At 59.6% G+C, this 18,219-nt stretch overlaps 4 protein-coding genes across 4 annotated transcripts; all 4 read right to left on the bottom strand.

Annotated features, from left to right (window-relative positions):
• Positions 1-493: 493 nt before the first annotated feature.
• Positions 494-1,534, bottom strand: GPR119 (G protein-coupled receptor 119). Its single transcript, XM_041424314.1, has one exon. The coding sequence runs from the start codon at positions 1,532-1,534 to the stop codon at positions 494-496; it is 1,041 nt and encodes a 346-aa protein (XP_041280248.1).
• A 2,402-nt stretch (positions 1,535-3,936) lies between these two features.
• SLC25A14 (solute carrier family 25 member 14) lies at positions 3,937-11,082 on the bottom strand. Its single transcript, XM_041424264.1, has 9 exons — positions 10,719-11,082; positions 10,480-10,627; positions 9,622-9,716; positions 7,896-7,981; positions 7,140-7,235; positions 6,609-6,733; positions 5,366-5,501; positions 4,920-5,000; positions 3,937-4,359 (listed from the first exon to the last, which is right to left on the bottom strand). The coding sequence occupies exons 1-9, from the start codon at positions 10,780-10,782 to the stop codon at positions 4,318-4,320; spliced, it is 873 nt and encodes a 290-aa protein (XP_041280198.1). The 5' UTR covers positions 10,783-11,082; the 3' UTR covers positions 3,937-4,317.
• A 142-nt stretch (positions 11,083-11,224) lies between these two features.
• On the bottom strand, positions 11,225-13,534 carry RBMX2 (RNA binding motif protein X-linked 2; the record flags this gene model as incomplete). The annotated part of the gene is made up of 6 exons (XM_041424313.1): positions 11,225-12,061; positions 12,596-12,776; positions 12,877-13,006; positions 13,077-13,128; positions 13,208-13,323; positions 13,404-13,534. Coding segments are annotated over 6 exons (1,017 nt in total), but the record flags the coding sequence as incomplete, so codon positions are not given.
• Positions 13,535-13,692: 158 nt separating this feature from the next.
• RAB33A (RAB33A, member RAS oncogene family) lies at positions 13,693-17,641 on the bottom strand. The gene is made up of 2 exons (XM_041424271.1): positions 16,734-17,641; positions 13,693-14,191 (listed from the first exon to the last, which is right to left on the bottom strand). The coding sequence occupies exons 1-2, from the start codon at positions 16,956-16,958 to the stop codon at positions 13,733-13,735; spliced, it is 684 nt and encodes a 227-aa protein (XP_041280205.1). The 5' UTR covers positions 16,959-17,641; the 3' UTR covers positions 13,693-13,732.
• Between the last annotated feature and the right edge of the window lie 578 nt (positions 17,642-18,219).

Genomic DNA, 18,219 nt, shown 5'->3' with positions numbered 1-18,219 from the left:
CTGTGGTCCAGGAGAGCTCAGGGATGTTCACAGCCTGCCCAGCCTCTGCTGCCAGGGCCAAGGGGATAGAGCCCTCCCTGTGCCCACACCTGCCCCAGGAACAGGGGGTTTGTTGCCCATAGAGCCAGTGTTGCCAATTGGGGCGGGTGTCAGGGGGTGCACACCTGGCGGGGGAAGCTGGGTAGCGATGGGCGAAGGGTCTTTGCCTGCAGAGCGAGTGGGAGAGCTTGGTCCAGGAGACACGGGGCTGCTCCAGCAGAGGCTCTCCAGGGAACACCTGCAACCTGGGATGCCTGGGGCTGGGCTGAAGCCGGCTGTGCTGGGGGCTGTGGGGTGGTGGGCAGGCTGGAATCCGGCCCTGATGGTTCCTGGGAATTAACATCCAGACTGCTCCCACCCATCTGTGACCTCCTTCACAGCTGGCAGGCCCCGAGTTCATGGCCACAATGCAGGAGGGGAGCTGGTAAGGCAGAGACAGCCACTCCTTTCCAAGTCAGTCCTGGAGCTCCAGGCAGGACACAGCAGGAGGAGCCTTGGTGTCTCTGCCAGGGAAACAGCGGCCATTGCCCAGGTGGAGCAGGACCCTCCTCTTCACACCTGCAGCCAGCTGGGAGACCTGGAGCTGCACGTCCCTCTGCCAGTAGGAATAGAGCAGCGGGTTCAGGAGGGAGTTGCCCAGCCCCAGCAGCCAGAGGAAGTTCTCAATGACTTTGTAGGGGAAGCACTCAGGGCAGGCCAACTGCACAACGCTGGCGATGAAGAAGGGCAGCCAGGAGAGGGTGAAGCACCCGATGAGCACGGCCACCGTGCGCATGGCCTTCATGTCACCGGTGGCACGGGGTGGGACACAGCCCCCACCCAGCCCCGCCTGCTCCACCTCCTGGATGTGCTGCACGTGCACCGAGGCGATTTTCAGCATGTCACAGTAGAGGTAGAGGAAGAGGAAGAGTGCGGGGAAGAAGCCGAGGCAGAACATAGTGAGCATGTAGGAAGGGTGGAAGACGTTGAAGAAGGAGCATTTCCAGTGGTTGGAGATCCTCTGGAAGTGGGGGATGAAGACCGGGAGGAAGCCAACGATGGCAGCAAACAGCCAGAGCCCCACCAAGCACAGTCCGACCCGCAGGCCTGTCACCAGCTGGAAATAGTGGAAAGGCTTCCGGACCGCCAGGTGCCTGTCACATGCAACCAGGATCAGGGACAGGATGGAGGCAGCACAGGAAGAGGTCACAAAAGCCATTCTCAGGATGCAAAAGTTCTGGGAAGGATGAAAGGGCTGGGAAAGCTCATCCATGGCCAGGCCCATGACTGTGAAGCCAACCATGGCATCCGCCAAGGCAAGATTGAGGACAAAACAGAGCCCCTTGGAGCCGCTCTTCCGAATGTGGCAGAGCAGGACAATGGCCACCGGCACGTTGGCAGTGATGATGAGCGAGGACAGCACGGCGAGGATGGCTCCCAGGGCCCAGCTGGCCGTGGTTGCCTCACGTGAGACACACCACAGGGGTGCTGCATCTCCAACACGATTCCCAGCCATCACTCACCTGGGGCCTCTCAGCAGATGCAACCTGGCAGCAGACACAGCCCCTCGATCTCCAGGGAGCAGCAGGAGCCTGGGGAGCACGGCTGTCTCTGGGGGAAGCAGAGCTCTGCCAGCAGCTGTCCGTGGAAGGGACTGCTGGACTCGCTGCTGTGCCCGCGGAGGTCCCTCCCCTCCAGCCACGTTTCCAGACAACCCTGGAGCAGGGGGTGAGCAAGGAGCACCTGGGCAGGAAGCTGCCACGGTGGCACATGGGGGGGTGGCTGTCCCCCCCCAGGCACCAGAGGCTGGAGCAGAGCAGTGCCTGCTCAGACTCAGGGGCTGGGAATAGGGACAAGCACAGAGAGTTCCCAAAGTCCAGCACAGCTCGTGGGGCTCCTGGGGGTCACTGGCAGACCCAGGACAGCTTCTCGCTGCTGGGACCAAGGGAACACCACTGACACCCTGCTGGAACAGCAACCCTCAAGGCGACCTGGTTACAATGGGGGAAAGTACTGACAAGAGATGTGGGCTCAAACAGATGGACAAACATCTGCCAGCCTGGAACAGCAGCATTCACAGCTGGGAACCTGCAGTGCCCTTGGCAAGCACAACAGGGAGCCCAGGGTATCCTTGGAGAGGCTGCAACCAAAGAATTGCTGGAACCTGCAGGGCAAAAAACCACCACAACCTGCAGAGGGGCCTTGGATCCAGGTAGAAGGCAGCCAGGGCCCTCTGAGAGCTGGTGTCTTCTGCCCACTCATGGATCCATGCAGAAGTAACTGGCTGCTGCCCCAAAGAGGCTCTCCCTGTCCTGGAGCTCCCCCTGCACAGCCCTTCAGATCCCCAGGAACACCAGGCTGGCTCCAGGCCCCATGACACAGATCATATCCAAAGGGAGAACTTGTCCATCATTGACTGACCTCAGTCCTGCAGGAGTTTGATGAACTTTGCCGTGATACTTCCAGTGAAATCTATGTAAGTGCTACTAACAGTAAAAAATAATGATTCTACGTACACACTCCCTCACTTTGCTAGTCATGAGTGTATTTACCTAATAGTAACTTGTAACAAAGAAATTCATGAAAGCAAAACCTCAGCATCCTTGTGCTACAGAATCCCACAACACCCCTTACACCTCCCGAGGGGATTGACCTTCACAGGGTCTGACAGTGATGGCTCCGGCCCCTACACAAAGTGTCACAAGCCTCTTCTGCCTCACGAGCTGGAAAAATCCAAGCTGCCAGGAAATGGGCAGGACTGAGCGTCTGTCTGTCTGTCAGTGACTGGGGAGAGGGCGGGTGGGGCGGGAAGGGCACTGCCAGAGGGCAGGAGCTCGGGAATGGGGGCAGCTGCGGCTGCAGGACCCTCCCTAACACCCGGGCTCTGCACTGCCACGGAAGGATTGTGGTGGCTTACACATCCTCTACTTCTGTTTGCTCAGGAAGACATCTGGGGAGACTTTGCCCTGATGTTGGAGAGAGTCCAAACCCTCAAAATGAGATCAAGGGCAAGGGAGAAGTGGCAGGGCAGTGAGGAGCAAGTACAGGCTGGAGCCAGTGCCTCCCTCTCCTGCTCTACTGTCATTTTTAGCTTTCACATATCAGGAGGACATGTATTTCTCCCTTAAACACCTGAGGAGGGCTGACTGGTTCCCATGGAGCCTTCCACGTTGGAGTTCCACCCCCAGAGCTTCCTGTGTGCGCAGGAGCAGGTTCCCTGGCACACAGCGCCTGGCACAGCCTGCTGAGCTGGGCCCGCACAGAGAGCCCTGCTCAAGGCAGGATTTCAGCCCAAGCGCTCAGGGGAGTCACCTTCCCTTCCCCTGCAGCTCTGACTTTGTAACACCAATTCCCTCCCATTTTTCCCAGTGGGATTTGGCTGAACGTTCCTTGTATGACTTCCACAGAAACTCAGCTCACAGCAGGCTCAGCCAGGACATACTCCTGTGTCACCAGGGACCTTCATCCAAACCAAAGCCACCCCACAAGAGGAAAGGGAGCAGGAACATAAAAACCATTTGCTTTGGTTATTTTTAATGTTTATAGCCATAAACATTAAAAAATAACCAAAAATCAGAAGAGGATGACCAAAATATCTGCTCAGCATCAGAATCACCATTTTCAAGTGCTGAGCTCACCTCTAAAGCACAGAACCTGGCTTTACAAATGATTTAAGCAAAAATAGTGTAATAATAAGCAAGAATTTAAGAGACTGAGGTTTCGCAAAACTGAGCTGAGAGGGCAACAGGGTCATTTTCTGATACTAACAAATTTGGGTTTAGAAATATCTCTACTGAAATGAATCCTACAGATTCACTGGAGAATGAAGGGGTCTATAGCATGATGAAAACCACGCTGCTGTGCTCTCCAAGGGCAGACACCCCTGCAGTGAATAAGCACAGACCCAAACTCAAGCTATCCAGTCAATAAATAATTTAATGAAGTGACAAGTTCTGCAAGAAACATGATGACAATGGCACCTTCACAGGCCCCGCCCCACGGGCACGGGAGGAGACCCACACCTGCAAGCCACGAGCCACAGTGCCCCAAAGGCCACTGGAACACACAGATCTTCATAGAAGATATTCCTGCAGGCTCAGGCACACGGACACCTCCGGGTGGGAAACATGCGGCCCCCCCCGTGCCAGGCAGCTCGTGCTCCAGGAACCGTGCATGTGGGGAGAGCCCAGCCCACAGGGACCAAACACCACGACATGGGGACAGTGGGATGAAGAGGGAGGTGGCAGCACAGCTCTGCTGCCAGCCCCGAGGATGACTCTGGTGAGATGAAGGCAGCTCTCAGAAGGGGAGGCGCTTCAACTGCTCATACGTGATAAAAAACTGAAGGGAACGTCAAGGAATTGGGACAGATGTGAGGCAGCTGGACACCCATCCAGGGAGCTCCTTAAACCCACCTATGGAGCTCCCTGTCCAGGCAGCACAACCTGAGCTGCCCAGGTGGAACAGAGATGGGGCACAGGTGCTGCCAAGAGTGGAGAGACGGACCCAGAGCAAACCCAGCCTTGCCCAGACCTCAGGGAAAGGGAAGTGGCTCCAAGCCCAGACTGGGAGCTCTTCACAGTGAACTCCCCACCCAGTTTCAGCAGGCAGAATGCTCTGGCTCAGCACACAGCAGCGCTGGTCCTGCACAGTCAGCACCTGCCTCAGCAGCAGAATGTTCCCCACGATTCCCTCTCAAACAGGAGCTCATCCAGGAATCTCCTGCAGCCCAGGCCACGCAAGGTCTCAGCCAAGCCCTCAGAGGCTCTACAGGAACCATCAGCAGTGCCCATTAGGGTCCCCAGTGCATCCTATCGGGGTGTCAGCTCTGCCCTGCCCTTCCCAGCGGGGTTCTCCCCTTGTCCCACTCCACCACCTCCCAGCAGCATAGGGAAGGATACAATGATGTTCCAGGGACCCAGACGAAGCCAGTTGGGCCAGAAGCCTTTGTAGAGTGCAAAGAAGCCCTCACTCTTCCATGTCTGGGAGGAGACAAATGGATGAGGAGACACACCAGGCCCACGCCCTGCCACCTCCCTCTCTCCCCACTGCCACGTGTGTGCCACTGGTCCTGCCCAGCAGCTGCAGGGAGCAGACAGGCCCGTGCAAGTGTGTGCAGCATCACTTACAGTCTCTGAACCCTGCTACCTGCATCATGGCCTGAACTTTGTCCCAGGAGGCTGGGAGGAGGCTGAGGCCGACAGTGGCCTCAGGAAAGTGACTCTGGGCCCTCTCCCACCTCACTGACGACGCACTGTGTCACTGCAGGATCTCACTGCTCCCATCAGTGTGGTGCTGAGACCTGGCCAGCCTCCCAGGACAGGGGTGTGCCCACCTGTCCCCTCACCTTGACGAGGCCATCCAGCGTGCCCTTGTAGAGCTCGGTGCTGCCCACGATCGCGCGCTGGTTCATCATCCGCGTCCGCACCACGTCCACAGGGTTGGAGGCGATGGCTCCCGCCAGCCCGCACGTGAAGCTGGAACTGCACACACCAAATCAGGGCAGGGACAGCCCTGGGCACGGCCACTCCCGCTCAGACATACACAAAATACCTTCCACTGGACTTCAGCAAAGGCATTTAGCAATGAACATGAGGTGCACTACCTGCTCCTACCTGGAAAAGGGGCAGTGTGGGGCTGCCACAGGACCCTGTGGAGCTCAGGGGAGGGAAATGCTCAGCTCAGCTAACCCAGACCCTCACCTGAGCCACAGCTGGTTCTACAGGACACTGGCAGCCCTGCAAGGATCCCAGGTGCTGCCCAGGTGACACAGATGTGAAGGCACCCCCTGGGAGTGCACATCCTTCCCACCAGAGTAAACATTTCTTCGGGAAGGAGGGAGGAAGAGCAAAGACACCAGAAAGGACCACAGAGCTGCCAGTCTTCCCCTCCACAGAGGGTCTAGTGTTCCTCACCCTCACCCCAGCTGGCAAAGCCAATGGAAGCATTGCAGCATTTGCAACATGGAGGTGAAAAAGGATTCCAATGTTCTCTGCCAGCCCTGCCCAGAGCAAGCTGACTGCAACACTGACTGACTGCTCTGGGTCCTACCAGCTTTGTGCTTGCTCCTCTCTCAAGGCTCTTCCAGCAGGGGCTGCAAGATGACAGGGTCTGGACAGATGAGTACTAGGGATTAGAGCAGCTTTTGAGGGATTGTTACACGTAGCTACACACATGGATCTCCTGCCTGGCTCATACTAGGGCACAGATGTGGGGCAACATTTCTGTCATTAGCCAGCTGAAACCAAGCTGGCATTTCATGTCACCAAAGGATTTCTGCCAGGTCCTTCCCCAAGGAGGTCTCTGGGAGGTGGGGATGGATTAGTGGTGGCCTTCGCAGTGCTGGGGGAACGGACGCGATGGTCTTGGAGGTCTTATCCAACCCTAATGATTCCACACCTGCTGCTAACTCTGAACTGTTCCAGCTGACAGAGCAGATCCTTTGGAAGTACTAACCCTGCTCCAGATGCTCTGGAAGCACTCACCTGCTCCCTGCAGCTCCGGAGCCCTCACTCCACGAATGGTCTTTCCCCAGCCCCGCCTGGCTCCTCTGCCTCACACAGCCCCCCAAGCCTGCAGCAGGTACTCACACAAAGTGGGCAAAGATGGTGTCCCCCATGAGGCCTGACAGGATCAGATGCTTCTTGGTGATGTCATAGACTGGCAGCTCCACCCCCACCACGATGGCCGCTCGCTGGGCCGTGGGGACAACACCCTGTGCAGTACGGACACTGTCACCAACTGCAGCCACATCCCCCAGCTCCTCGCAGGGCCTTCTCCTGACACCTTCCCTGCACCCTCCCTGCAAGCACACCACCTGCCTTCCAGCTTTGCTTCAAAGCCAAGGAGGATGTCTCCACCCTGGCAGCGTTATTCCAGCTGGATTAACTCCACACTGCTTCCCTGCTCCCAGCACGAGCACGCAGGAACTAGGCTGTCACCCCCTCACCTCCTGCACCAATTTCAACACCAGAAAAGATTCTGCCCCACAAGAGCAGCAGTTTAAGGGGCTAGGAGGGGCTCCAGCTGCTCCTTGCTACAGAACAGCAGGAGAGCACCTGCTTCCCAAAGATTTTTCTTAGTTCTGCTGCTGCTGGGGGATTCTAGGAGTTGGTGCTCACCCTCCAGAGGCCTCGGGTACCTTCCTGCTGGTAGATGTCAATGAAGCTGCCAATCATCCCACCCTGGAACAAGCTGCCCTGAGCCTGCATTCGGATCTGAAAGAAAGGGAAGAGTCAACAAGCGGACGTCAACACCTGCCCTGACACCAGCACTTGCCCACAGAAAAGGACACCAGGGACAGCAGCTCCATGGAACTCCTGGGAGAAAGAACAGAGCAGCTCTGGGAAGTTCTACAGGCTCTCTCTGCCCAGAGCAGGGCTACCCTGAGCCCAGGGCACCAGACAGCCCCCACTGGGCTGTGCTCACTCCATGTAAAAGGCAGGCCCTTGGGGCAGTGCCAGCACCATGACCAAGGGGACAGGAGCAGCTGGCTCACCTGGCCCAGGTTGGGTATCACAGCTCCCACCCCTCACCAGTACAAGTGTCATGATCCTTGTTGCCCAGAGAAGCTGTGGCTGCTCCATCCCTGGAAATGTTCCAGGCCAAGTTGGACAGGGTTTGGAGGAACCTGGTGTAGTGGGAGGTGTCCCTGCCTGTGGCAGGAGGTGGAGGGAGATAGTTTTTCATGTCCATCCCAACCTAAACCATTCCAGGATTCTGTGGTCTTTAAGATCTGTGGTTTTAAATATCTATTAAAGACCATGGGCTTTGGCCCCCATTCATTAAGAAAAACCCAAACAAGCAGAACTGGTGGCTCAGGGAGCACTGAGCTGCTCCTCCCATGGGTCCCACAGCCAGCCAGGAGCAGCCCTTACCTTCAGCACATCTGTGGGATTGGCCAGCGCAGAGGAGATGACCCCCGAGACCACCCCACAGATCACATTGATGAGCAACGTTTCATCTGCAACCAAGGAAAGAAGGACAGACCTCACTGCAGGGGACACAGTAGGAGGGAACAAGGGCTGGGTAGAGCAGCTCAGTTCTCAAATCAGATGGTGAAGCTGCAGGAGCAGGGCCTGGGCAGATGCCACAGCCCGTGACAGGTCTGTCCCCACACCTGTCAGGGACAGAAGGTGGCAGCTGAAACACTCAGCAATGCACTCTCAGAGGGTCTGACTGATGAGAAGGAAAATCCTGGGACACGTGAAAATTGTGAACAATTATCTGAGATTTCTCGTTGCAGGGATGAGCCAGGACAGAGGCAGACAGAGAAGGACAACCCAGTGTTTCCCCAGGCCCCCTGGATTTGCCTACACGCAGCCACTTGGAGCCAGCTGAGAACTGAGAACAGGCAGGGAGTTAGATGTGATTAGTGCCAGGGAATAACCCCAGATTCCAGGCCCAGTGTTAGGATGATGGTTACATTGGGAAAACACACAGGCCTTTGCTGGTACTGACCACGACACTTCCCAGAGGACACCAGGCCACTGGCTGCCCCAGGCCTGTAGGGAGACAAACATCCAGGCATGGAGCTCACAGCTGAAGAGGCTGGAACAGTGAAGGGGGTGTGGGGACTGTGTACACAGACAGAACTACACAGGGAGAGGTCTTACTAAAGCAGGACAGCAGCCCTGAATGGACCTCTAGAGTCACAGAATCTCCTGAGATGGAAGGGTTCCACAAAGATCATCCAGTCCAACTCCTGATCCGGCACAGATCCCCAACAATCCCACCCCGTGCCTGGGATTGCTGTCCAAATGCTCCTAGAGCTCTGTCAACCTTGGGGCAGTGCCCCAGCACCCTCTTGGGAAAAAAAACCTTCTCCTGATACCAACCTAAACCTCCCCTGACACAACTTCATATAGTATGGCCCATCCCGCTTTCCCAGGCTGGAACAGTGTTACCACATTCCCTCACATCACAGCAGGGATGGAAACCTCACCTGCAGATCTCGGTGCTCCCTCAGGGAACATCCACCAGACTCTTGCTGCTCCACTCCCCAGGCAGGAGCTGCAGAGGGCACAGGTCAAGGGCACTGGTGGAACCTCACCTTTATAGTCAGGGCCAAAGCCAGAGAGCTGGACTGCACAATTCCTATCCAGAATGTGCCTGGCTGTGCCAGGTGAGGCTCAGGTTGGACATCAGGAGGAATTTCTTCACGGAAAGGGTGGACAGGCATTGGCAGGGGCTGCCCAGGGAGATCTGGAATCCCCATCCCTGGAGGTGTCCAAGGAAGGACTGGAGGTGGCACTCAGCGCTCTCGGCTAGGGACAAGGCTGGGATCAGACACAGGCTGGACGTCTTTTCCAACCCAAAGGATTCTGTGATTCTCCTATGATTTCGTGAAAGGAAGGAAGCTGGCTGAAAGGAGATGTTTGGGTAGGAACTACAGGCAGTGCAGAGCACAGTGAGGTTCCAATCAGGACTGAATCCAATCCTTGCTCTCACTGACAAACAAAACCACAGCACCCAGTAATAGAGCTCCATTCCTGTGGGAATCTTGGGGTGGAAAGGACAGAGCAAGGAATGAGCAAAACACACAGCCCAGAGTGTGAGGCGGGGGAGCTGGGAGGTGCTCGCGCTGCCCTTCCCAACACCGACCTTCCATGCGATCCACAAAGAGCCGCTTCAGGCTCTGGTAGATCCCGATCTTGATAGTGCCATAGGACGCCTGTCTCAGCAGCGCCGGGGCGATCCTGAGGGAGAACGGACCCTGAGCATCCCTGCGGGCTAGCCCGGGCCTCAAACTGCGGGGGCCAGGCACGACCCCGCTGGGGCTCCGAAGAATGCAGCTCTGCCCGGGTTATCCGGGATTGCCCCACACACCCCCGTGCCAGGAGATGGCACCCACGCAGCCCTGGCCCTGGGAACACCAGGGGACTCCGCTCAGGGGGACAAGGCAGGGAGGGATCCAGGGGGTCACAGCAGCATACAGGAAATGGGGAGCCGGGATGGGCAGAGAGCAAGGGAGTGGAGGGATGCCGTGACAGAAGGTGGAAGAGGGGAGCCGGGCTGGGGAGGGGGTGCCGGGACAGAGGTAGGGCAGGGCTGGGGCGTCAGAGGGGAAGAACCCGGGATGTAGGGGAGACCCGGGGAAGGCAGGGGGAGATGTCGGGGGGTGGGAGAGGTCCCTGGGGTGGGTATTGGGAGGGCCTGGGGTGGGCAGAGGGAGATGTCGGGATGGAGGGGGAACCTGGGACGAGCTGGTGGGGGCGAACATGACAGACAGGGCAATGCTGCAGCCGAAGAGGCAGCCCAGCACAGGCGGTGGGAGCTCCTGAGCCAGAGGGGAAGGAGCCGGGGCAGGCGCCGGGGAGGCCCGGGGGAGTGCAAGGAGGGGCCGGGCCGGGTGGACAACCCGTGGCAGACGGGTGGGTGTCCCGGTATGGACGGAGGGGGCCCCGGGAGAAGCGGCACCCGCTGCCGATGGGCCCCGGCGGGCCCGGCCCCGGTACTCACCCCGAGTACAGCGCCCGTCCGCCCTCCTCGCGGCAGATGCGGAAGAGCGCGTGGAACATGCCCCGGTACCGCACCTCGCGGAACCGCGCGTCGGCGCTCTGCCCCTGCACCTGCAGCCGCGTCTTGGTGAGGTCCACGGGGAACGTGCCTGCGGGGAGAGCGGGGACACCGGCCTCAGCGCCCGCCGGTACATGTGCCGGTCCCGCCCGTCCCGGTCCCGCCCGGCCCCTGCGCCTCACCGAACTCGGCCACGATGGAGGCGAGCCCGCCATACACGAAGGGTTTCCAGTTGAGCGCGGACATCGCATGGCGGGCGGACACCGCCGCGCGCGCCGCCGCCACCGGGCCGGGACCGGAACCGGAACCGCGGCCGGAACCGGGCTCTTCACCGCCGCGCCGCGCGTGCCCCCTGCCGGCCCCGGCGGCACCGCGCCGGGACGGCGGAAGCCGCAGGGGCTGCCCGCACCCCAACCCCGCCGCACGCCCCTCGGCTGTCGCGGAGCGATCCCGGCTGCTCCGGGGAGGAAATTCCCCCTTGCGCCTAGAACCGGCACGGACCCGACTGGAGGGATTACTCGTTATAGCAACCAAACCCAGCTAAAGCCCCTCCCTTGTCCACCCTGCGAATCCCACGCTCCATCCCTCTCGGTTTTCCAGCCAAATAAGCCTAAAATAAGCGTAAGAAAAACAGGTGACGCCTCCTTCCTGGCCCACAGACAGGAACACTGCTCCCGGGACCAGCTTCTCCCTAACAGGAACTTTTATTAAGAAACCTTTAAACAAATCCATGATAAATCACCCCAACACAGCGGTGCAGCGCTATGGATACATCATGGAATCCAGAAGATGCTGGGTGGGCACAGGGCCCAAACCCGGCCCATGAGGCCAGACAGGACACCCAGCAACCTCCACACCCAGTGCAAGGGGACACGGCCCCAAGGGAGTTATGGAAGGGGAGCGTCCTGCTGCTCCCAGCCTTCACTGCTTGACACCCTCCTCAGTTGAAGGACAAAACCCTGTCCCAGCCAGCAGCACGGGCAGCGTGGAGAGCCCTGGCCGTGGGATGAGAGGCAAGGGAAGCTCGCAGGTGAAAGGTCCAGCCATGGCATCCCAGGAGCTTGGAGCAGGTTTGGGCAGGCTCAGAGCCTCCCTCACCCTAAACGCTCACCCAGGGCTCAGCAGCGACCAGAGTCTCTGCCAGAGCCCCGCTCCCTGTGCCTGGAATGGGGCTCCCGAGATCTGCCTGCCCTGGGAGACGCGTCATGCCGGCTGCTGTGCCCATCGCCCCTCCTGCCAGCCTCCTCCCTCTTCTCCCGCTCATCCCAGGAGCTGCTCTGGCCCCTTTGCTCGCGGCAGTTCTTGTCCCCCCGGCTGTCCGAGTGCCGCTGGTGCCGCCGCTGCTCCTCATCCCGCTGCGTCCTGCTCCCGGCGTTCCTGTCGGCGCTGCCGCCAGCATAGCGCTCGTACCCGGGGTCCTCCTTCTCCTTCTTGATCTTGATCCTGGGATGGGGCTCCTCCGTGCTCACCCGCTTCCCAGCTTGTGGGCTCGGCTTGGACCGTTCTGCTCTGCTCCGCTGCTTCTCTGGAATTTGGGTTCACATTTCCGGATGGACCAAACTCCAGGAGAAGCTTGCTCCCCATGGTTCCCCTGGCATCATCCCAACTCATCTTCCACTAGAAATTCTCCCCCTCCACCCAATTTCCCAGCCTGCTTCCCCCTCAGGGAGATCCCAGTTCACTTCCAATCACAACTTCTTCTCATCCAGCTGCAGCCACCCCACTTTCCTCTTTTAACATTCACATCATGTTCTTCCCAGCAATGCTGGGCATTTCCACACCACTTGGAATGCTGAGAACTTCCAACTTCCCTTTCATTCCCTTTCCTCAGTAATACTGTGATCCACTTTGTGGAAATTACCTCTCCAGACCTGAGGACTCTTCCCTCATGGCTCTCCTTCTCCCTGATTTTTGAGCATCTCCTCAGCACTCTGTAGCAACACCTTCATTTTGTCCCCTTTTTTGTTCCTCCAACCTTCTCTCCATGCAGACTCCAGCCCCCAAACCCTACCATGGGCACGCCCACCTGGGACCCAGCCTGTCAGGAACACTCTTTTACCTTTCTGCTTTTTCACGGGCACATCCTCATCCTCAGACGCCGAGTCAGACGAGGTGTGAGGTGGCGTTTTGACCCCGCAGCCCTTGGCATGGAGGGCTCTAGTCACGTCATCCCAGTCCTCAGACTCCTTCGGGGGGCGGTAGTTGGCCACGTGGTCCACGCGGATGGTCCGTCCCTTGATCTGCGGGGCCGGGCTGTCACCGCCAGCTCCCCGCTCCCAGGGTCGCTGCCCACGTCAGGGAGCACTCAGGGAGCCATGGCAGCACCTGAGCTCCACTCACCTTGATCCCATTGAAGTTATCCACAGCCAGGATGGTGCTTCTCTGGTCCTCATAGCACAGGAAGCAGAAGCCCTTGGACTTCCCGGTCTTCTTGTCCCGCACGAGGTTGATGTTGACGATCTCGCCGTACCTGTGACACACACACCGTCAGCACCGCGGCGGCGGGGCCGGGGCTGCGGGGCCGGGGCTGCGGCACTTACTGCGAGAACACGCAGATGACATCACCCTCGGTCAGCGCGTAGTGCAGCCCGCCTGCGGGGAGAGGGGAGGGAAGGAACGGGTCACCGGCACCGGTACCGACACCGGCCCCCGCCCCGAGCCCCGTCCATACCCACAAAGATCCAAGCGCTGTCTTTGTACTCCGCGTGCCACGACACCGCCTCCTGCACGCCCAGCTCCGCCTCCCGCGCGTTCAGCTCATTGATCAGCTTCACCTTCGTCAGGGGGCTGCGGGCGAAGCACCATCAGCACCGGCACCGGCGGGACAGGGCCGAGCCCGGCCTTCGCCCCCACGCCCCTACACCTACTTCATGGCGGCGGCAGCGCGCACTGCGCCTGCGCGCGGCAGCGCCCCGCCCCGAGCCGAGACGGATGTAGGCGATAGCAGCCGAGTCGACCGATTATAGCCGAGTGGGGCCGAGTCCGGCCGATTGTAACCGAGTCAGGGCAATAATTACCGAGATAGCCCGAGCACGGCCGAACAGGGCCGATTGTAGCCCAATAGGACCGATTTTTGTAGCCGAACGCTGCACGCCGAACCGATCACAGGCGATTACGGCCGACCGGGCTGAGGCGCAAAGCAAGAGTCGGAGCGCAGGGGGCTCAGAGCCTTTATTGGGGTCCGGGCGGGTCCCGCTCAGCACGGGCAGGAGCCTTTCCCGCTGGCCTCGTCCAGCCGCCGGGGGTGCGGCTGGGGCTGCGCCGGCCAGCCCTCCGTGTCCCGGCAGGGCAGCGAGCGCTGCGCCTTCAGCCGGCACACCAGGCACATGAAAATCGCGTCCACGTTCTGGCTTTCCTGTGGGTCCTTGGCCGATGTCTCAAACAAAAGCATGTTGTGAGCATCGGCGAACTTGAGGGCCAGGCTGGATGGCACCTGGATGAGGTCTTTCAAGTCACACTTGTTCCCCACGAGCACCCTGGGGACGAGCGGGGGCACCGCGTGCCCATTGCACTCCTCGATCCACGTCTTGAGGTTGGTGAAGGAGCTCATCTTGGTCACGTCGTACACGAAGACCACGGCGTGCACGTTGCGGTAGTAGTGCTCCACCATGCTCTTCCGAAACCTCTCCTGGCCAGCTGTGTCCCACACTTGCACCTGGGAAAGGAAGCAGACAAGAAAAGACACTACAGAAGTGTGGAGCAAGGCCATGGGGAGGGCGTTGCAGGAGGGCTTCCTGCTGTCCGGGTTTCAGAGAGTCCCAGCATGGTTTGGACTGGAAGGCAACCTAAAGATCATACAGCCTAACCCCCTGCCGTGGGCAGGGACACGTTTCACTATCTCAGGTTGCTCCAAGGTTGCTCCCTGTCCAACCTGGCCTTGAACACTTCCAGGGATCCAGAGGCAGCCACAGCTTCTCTTGGAAACTTGTGCCAGGGCCTCCCCATCCTCACAGCCAAGAATTTCTTCCCAATATCCAATCTAAACCTGCCCTCCTTCAGTTTAAGGCCAGTGTCCTGTCCCTCCATCCCTTGTCCCAAGTCCCCCTCTGGCTCTCTTGGAGCCCTTTCAGACACTGAAAGGGGGTCTAAGGTCTCCCTCAAGGCTTCTCTTCTCCAGGCTGAAAAACCGCTGCTCTCCCAGCCTGACTTTAGAAAGGCTGCAAAGAAGCCCTCAGAACATCTTTGCAGCCTCCTCTGGACTCATTCCAACAGATCCATGTCTATTTGTGCACCAAATCCTACGCCATGAATGAGAATGCTGACAATTTCACAGAGGAAAAGAGAAATGAGGAGTGAGAGCCACCCTTTATGTAGGAGCACAGTGGGAGGGCCAGGAGCTCTGTGGGGAAGGGTGAGCTCATGGAGGAAGATTAAAAAGCAGAACAACATAGATGACATTGTAGGGGGTCTCTGCTATAGACCACCTGGCCAGGAAGAGCAAGCAGATGAGGTGCTCTGTGGACAGCGAGCAGCAGCCTTGTGTTTGCAGCCCTGGTTCTCACAGAGAACTTCAGCCACCCCAACATCTCATGGAAGGACAGCACAGCAGGGCACAGGCAATCCAGAATATTCCAGGACATCACTGATGATAACTTCCTAACCCAAGTGACAGAGATGCCAGAAGGCCTCTGGGCTGGATGAGCAGACAACGAGGTGGACTGGGAACTGGCTGAATGTCTGGGCCGAGACGACGCTGGTCAGTGACACAAAGTCTGGTTGAACACTGGTAACCAGCAGTGTGCCCCAGGGGTCAGTCTGGGTTCTCCTGGTAATGTTTTGTAGCCTGGAAGTGGCAATTTCCAAGTTAATCCAAATTGCCCTGTACCCATGGAGACAGTACCTGCCTCGCAGTCTTTCCAATTGAAAAACACTGGGAAAGCGGAGCTGCTGCTCACTCCTTTTAGGGCCAGTCTCTCCCAGGCAGAGCAAGAAAAGGAGGTTCCTTGTCCCACCTCTCACTTCCTCTCTAGGATACATATCCCAGGAAAAGGCTGATTTGCTGCACCACCTCCCACTCCTGCCCACTGGAGCTCAAACCATATCCAAAGGTAGAAAACCTGGCAACATTTTCTGGATAGTGGCAGCAAATAGGCTCCATGCCAGCCTGCATCACAGCTCACACCGGCATGGCTCCGTGGGGCTGGACAGCCGGGGAGGGCAGTGAGGATGAGCACCTCGAAAGAAGAGAGGGAAAAACATTCATAGACAGCCTAGAAGCATGGCTAAAGCTCTCGCCCACCAACACAAGGTTGGGTTTCATTGTGAGTTCAACTTTTGATCAGCCATCTGTCAGTACAGCAGTGATGTTTGTTCTTCCAGCATCAGCCTCAGGGACTATAGGTGCTGATCACCACAGCTGTGCAGGCCAAGCTCCACCACAAACTCTGCTCCCAGCTGGTTTCCTACCAGTGTCAGATTTGCTCTGACACACCAGCCACAGCTCTTCAGGTCTGGGCTGATCATTCTTTACAGGTGTCACACCAGCCGTCATATGAAAATTCATCCTGCTGCAATCGCAGTTCCAGGTGCAGCTGGGAGCAGGTTCCTGCACCGCTGCTGCCACAGCAGCCGAGCCTGCTGCCGCGGGCCTGTGTGAGCTCTCAGCCTTCCAGTGTGGCTGCTGCCAGCCCACCGCCCTCTGCCCCCCCAGGCCCCCTGGCTGTGGCACAGACTCCTGTCCCCCATCCCACCACAGCTCTACCCCTCCGCTGGTCTAGTGTCCGGAGCTGGAGCCACCCCAATGCTGTGAGGATCCAGCTGTGCCCATCGCAAGGGTGGCGGTGACTCACCCCGAGCCATGGCTTCTGATCTCTGCATGCTCAAGCCAACCCCAGAAATAGTGACAAGGCAGCAGGGCCTGCTTCTCTGCAACACAGGGACGAGAATTCTTCCCTGGCCCTGTTCCCTCCCTCCAACTGGGATGAAAGGAAAAGCCCCCAGGAGGGTTTTGGCAAGAGGCAGGGATGGGGACCGGCTGCCATCGCTGCTAGGGCTGCTGCCGGCCAGATCAGGGCCAGTGCAGGGCCCACCGGGGACAGAGTGGGGCTCACGGAGGATAGAGCGAGGTCCACTGGAACCGGTGTGGAACCCACAGAGGGCGGAGCGAGGCCCACCAGGGCCGGTGTCGGACCCACCGCGGGCTTAGCGGGTCCCTCCGGGGCCGGTGTCAGCCAGCCCGGAGCCGGTGCGGGGCCCACCTTGATGCGCTCCCCCTCGATCTCCACCGTCTTCTCGCGGAAGTCCACGCCGATGGTGGCCTCGGTCTTGCCGGGGAAGGTGCCCCCGCAGAAGCGGAAGGTCAGGCACGTCTTGCCCACATTGGAGTCTCCGATCACGATGATTTTGAAGATGCGGGTCTGCACGTAGGGCTCCAGCGCGGGGTCGGGGCCCGGCGGTCGCCCTCCGCCGCCGCCCGCCGCCATCCCTCCCGCACCGCTGCCGCCTCACCGGCTCATAGGGGCGCGTCGCCCCGCGGACCGGCACCGGCACAGCTCCGGATAGCGGCACCGGCACCGCTCGTCTCCGCCCCACACCCCGGCTACGGCACAGCTCGTCCCCGCCCCGCGGACCGGCACCGGCACAACACGGCTCCACCCCACGCACCGGCACCGGCGCAGCTCCGCGTAGCGGCACCGGCGCAGCCCCGCCCCGCACACGGGCTACGGCACTGCACGGTCCCGCCCCGCGTACCGGCACCGGTACAGTCCCACGTACCGGGACCGGCACCCCACAGTTCCGCCCCACGCACCGGCTACGGCACGGCCAGTCCCCGCCCCCCGTAGCGGCACCGGCACTGCGCGGCTCCGCCCTGCGCTCCCGGCTCTGGCACCGGCACTGACCCGGCACAGAGCTCCGGCCCCGGGCCAGCCCTGCGCCAAGCCACAGACCGGGGACCGAGTGCCTTCAGCCCGGGCCGGCGAGGGCATTCCCAGCGGAGCGGCAGGGACCGGCAGGGCTGCGGGCAGCGGGCCTGTCCCCTCCCGGAGGGAGCAAGAGACCGAGGGGCACAGCGAGGCGGGACCAAACAGCGGGGGACACCAACACCCGCACGTTCCCAGTGCCAAGAGGTGCCAGCGGGATCACAGCCGCCGGTGCCAGGTGACCCTCTTCGTGTCCAGCTGGGCAGCCACAGCCCCCGTGTGCCAGCATCAGAGACCCGGAAGGGGATGTGTCCCCCCAGCTCCAGGAACAGGGCAGTGGGGAGCCGGCACCCGCGGCACGAGGGCACGGGGGCTGCAGCAGCAAGCACGCACACAAGGATTGCAGAAATGAGGCGAGCAGGTGACAATCTGCAGGAGGAAAGCCATGGCAGGAGGGGATGAGGGGACTCAGGTCAGCTGGAATGGGACAGCATCAGGCAGTGGCACAGTAACAGTGGCATGGGGACTGATGGGAACATGGGGCAGAGCCCCAGGGGCTGCATTGCTCCTGCTCACACAGCCCAGGTGATCCCAAGAGAACCAGACCACCAAAATGAGATTCTGGAAGATGACTCCTCCAATGATGAGACCTGCAGGAGCCAGAGGCTGGGAAGGATTTACCAGAGACCCCCAGTGGTCACCACCACTCCAGAGTGTCAGTGCTCATCTGCTTCCAGCAGCATGGACATGAAAGAGGGTGCACTAAGACTTGCAGCAGGTGGAAAAGCCTCAGAAAGCTGAGTCTGATGAAACACATGCCCCC

Source organism: Onychostruthus taczanowskii, unplaced genomic scaffold, assembly GCF_017590055.1.
Source record: "Onychostruthus taczanowskii isolate IOZ18803 unplaced genomic scaffold, ASM1759005v1 scaffold81, whole genome shotgun sequence".
Taxonomy (NCBI): Eukaryota; Metazoa; Chordata; class Aves; order Passeriformes; family Passeridae; genus Onychostruthus; species Onychostruthus taczanowskii.
The sequence above is the reverse complement of the archived record's forward strand: the minus strand, read 5'-3'. Positions and strand labels throughout refer to the sequence as shown.

Excerpts from the sequence above, each read along its gene's own strand:
- GPR119 (XM_041424314.1), bottom strand. The coding sequence starts at position 1,534 with ATGGCTGGGAATCGTGTTGGAGATGCAGCACCCCTGTGGTGTGTCTCA.
- SLC25A14 (XM_041424264.1), bottom strand. The coding sequence starts at position 10,782 with ATGTCCGCGCTCAACTGGAAACCCTTCGTGTATGGCGGGCTCGCCTCC. Across the intron at positions 9,717-10,479 it reads GGACGGGCGCTGTACTCGGG|GATCGCCCCGGCGCTGCTGA; the intron begins GTGAGTACCGGG and ends GTTCTCCCTCAG. Across the intron at positions 7,236-7,895 it reads ATCCCACAGATGTGCTGAAG|ATCCGAATGCAGGCTCAGGG; the intron begins GTAAGGGCTGCT and ends CCTTTCTTTCAG.
- RAB33A (XM_041424271.1), bottom strand. The coding sequence starts at position 16,958 with ATGGCGGCGGGCGGCGGCGGAGGGCGACCGCCGGGCCCCGACCCCGCG. Across the intron at positions 14,192-16,733 it reads TCGAGGGGGAGCGCATCAAG|GTGCAAGTGTGGGACACAGC; the intron begins GTGGGCCCCGCA and ends TTCCTTTCCCAG.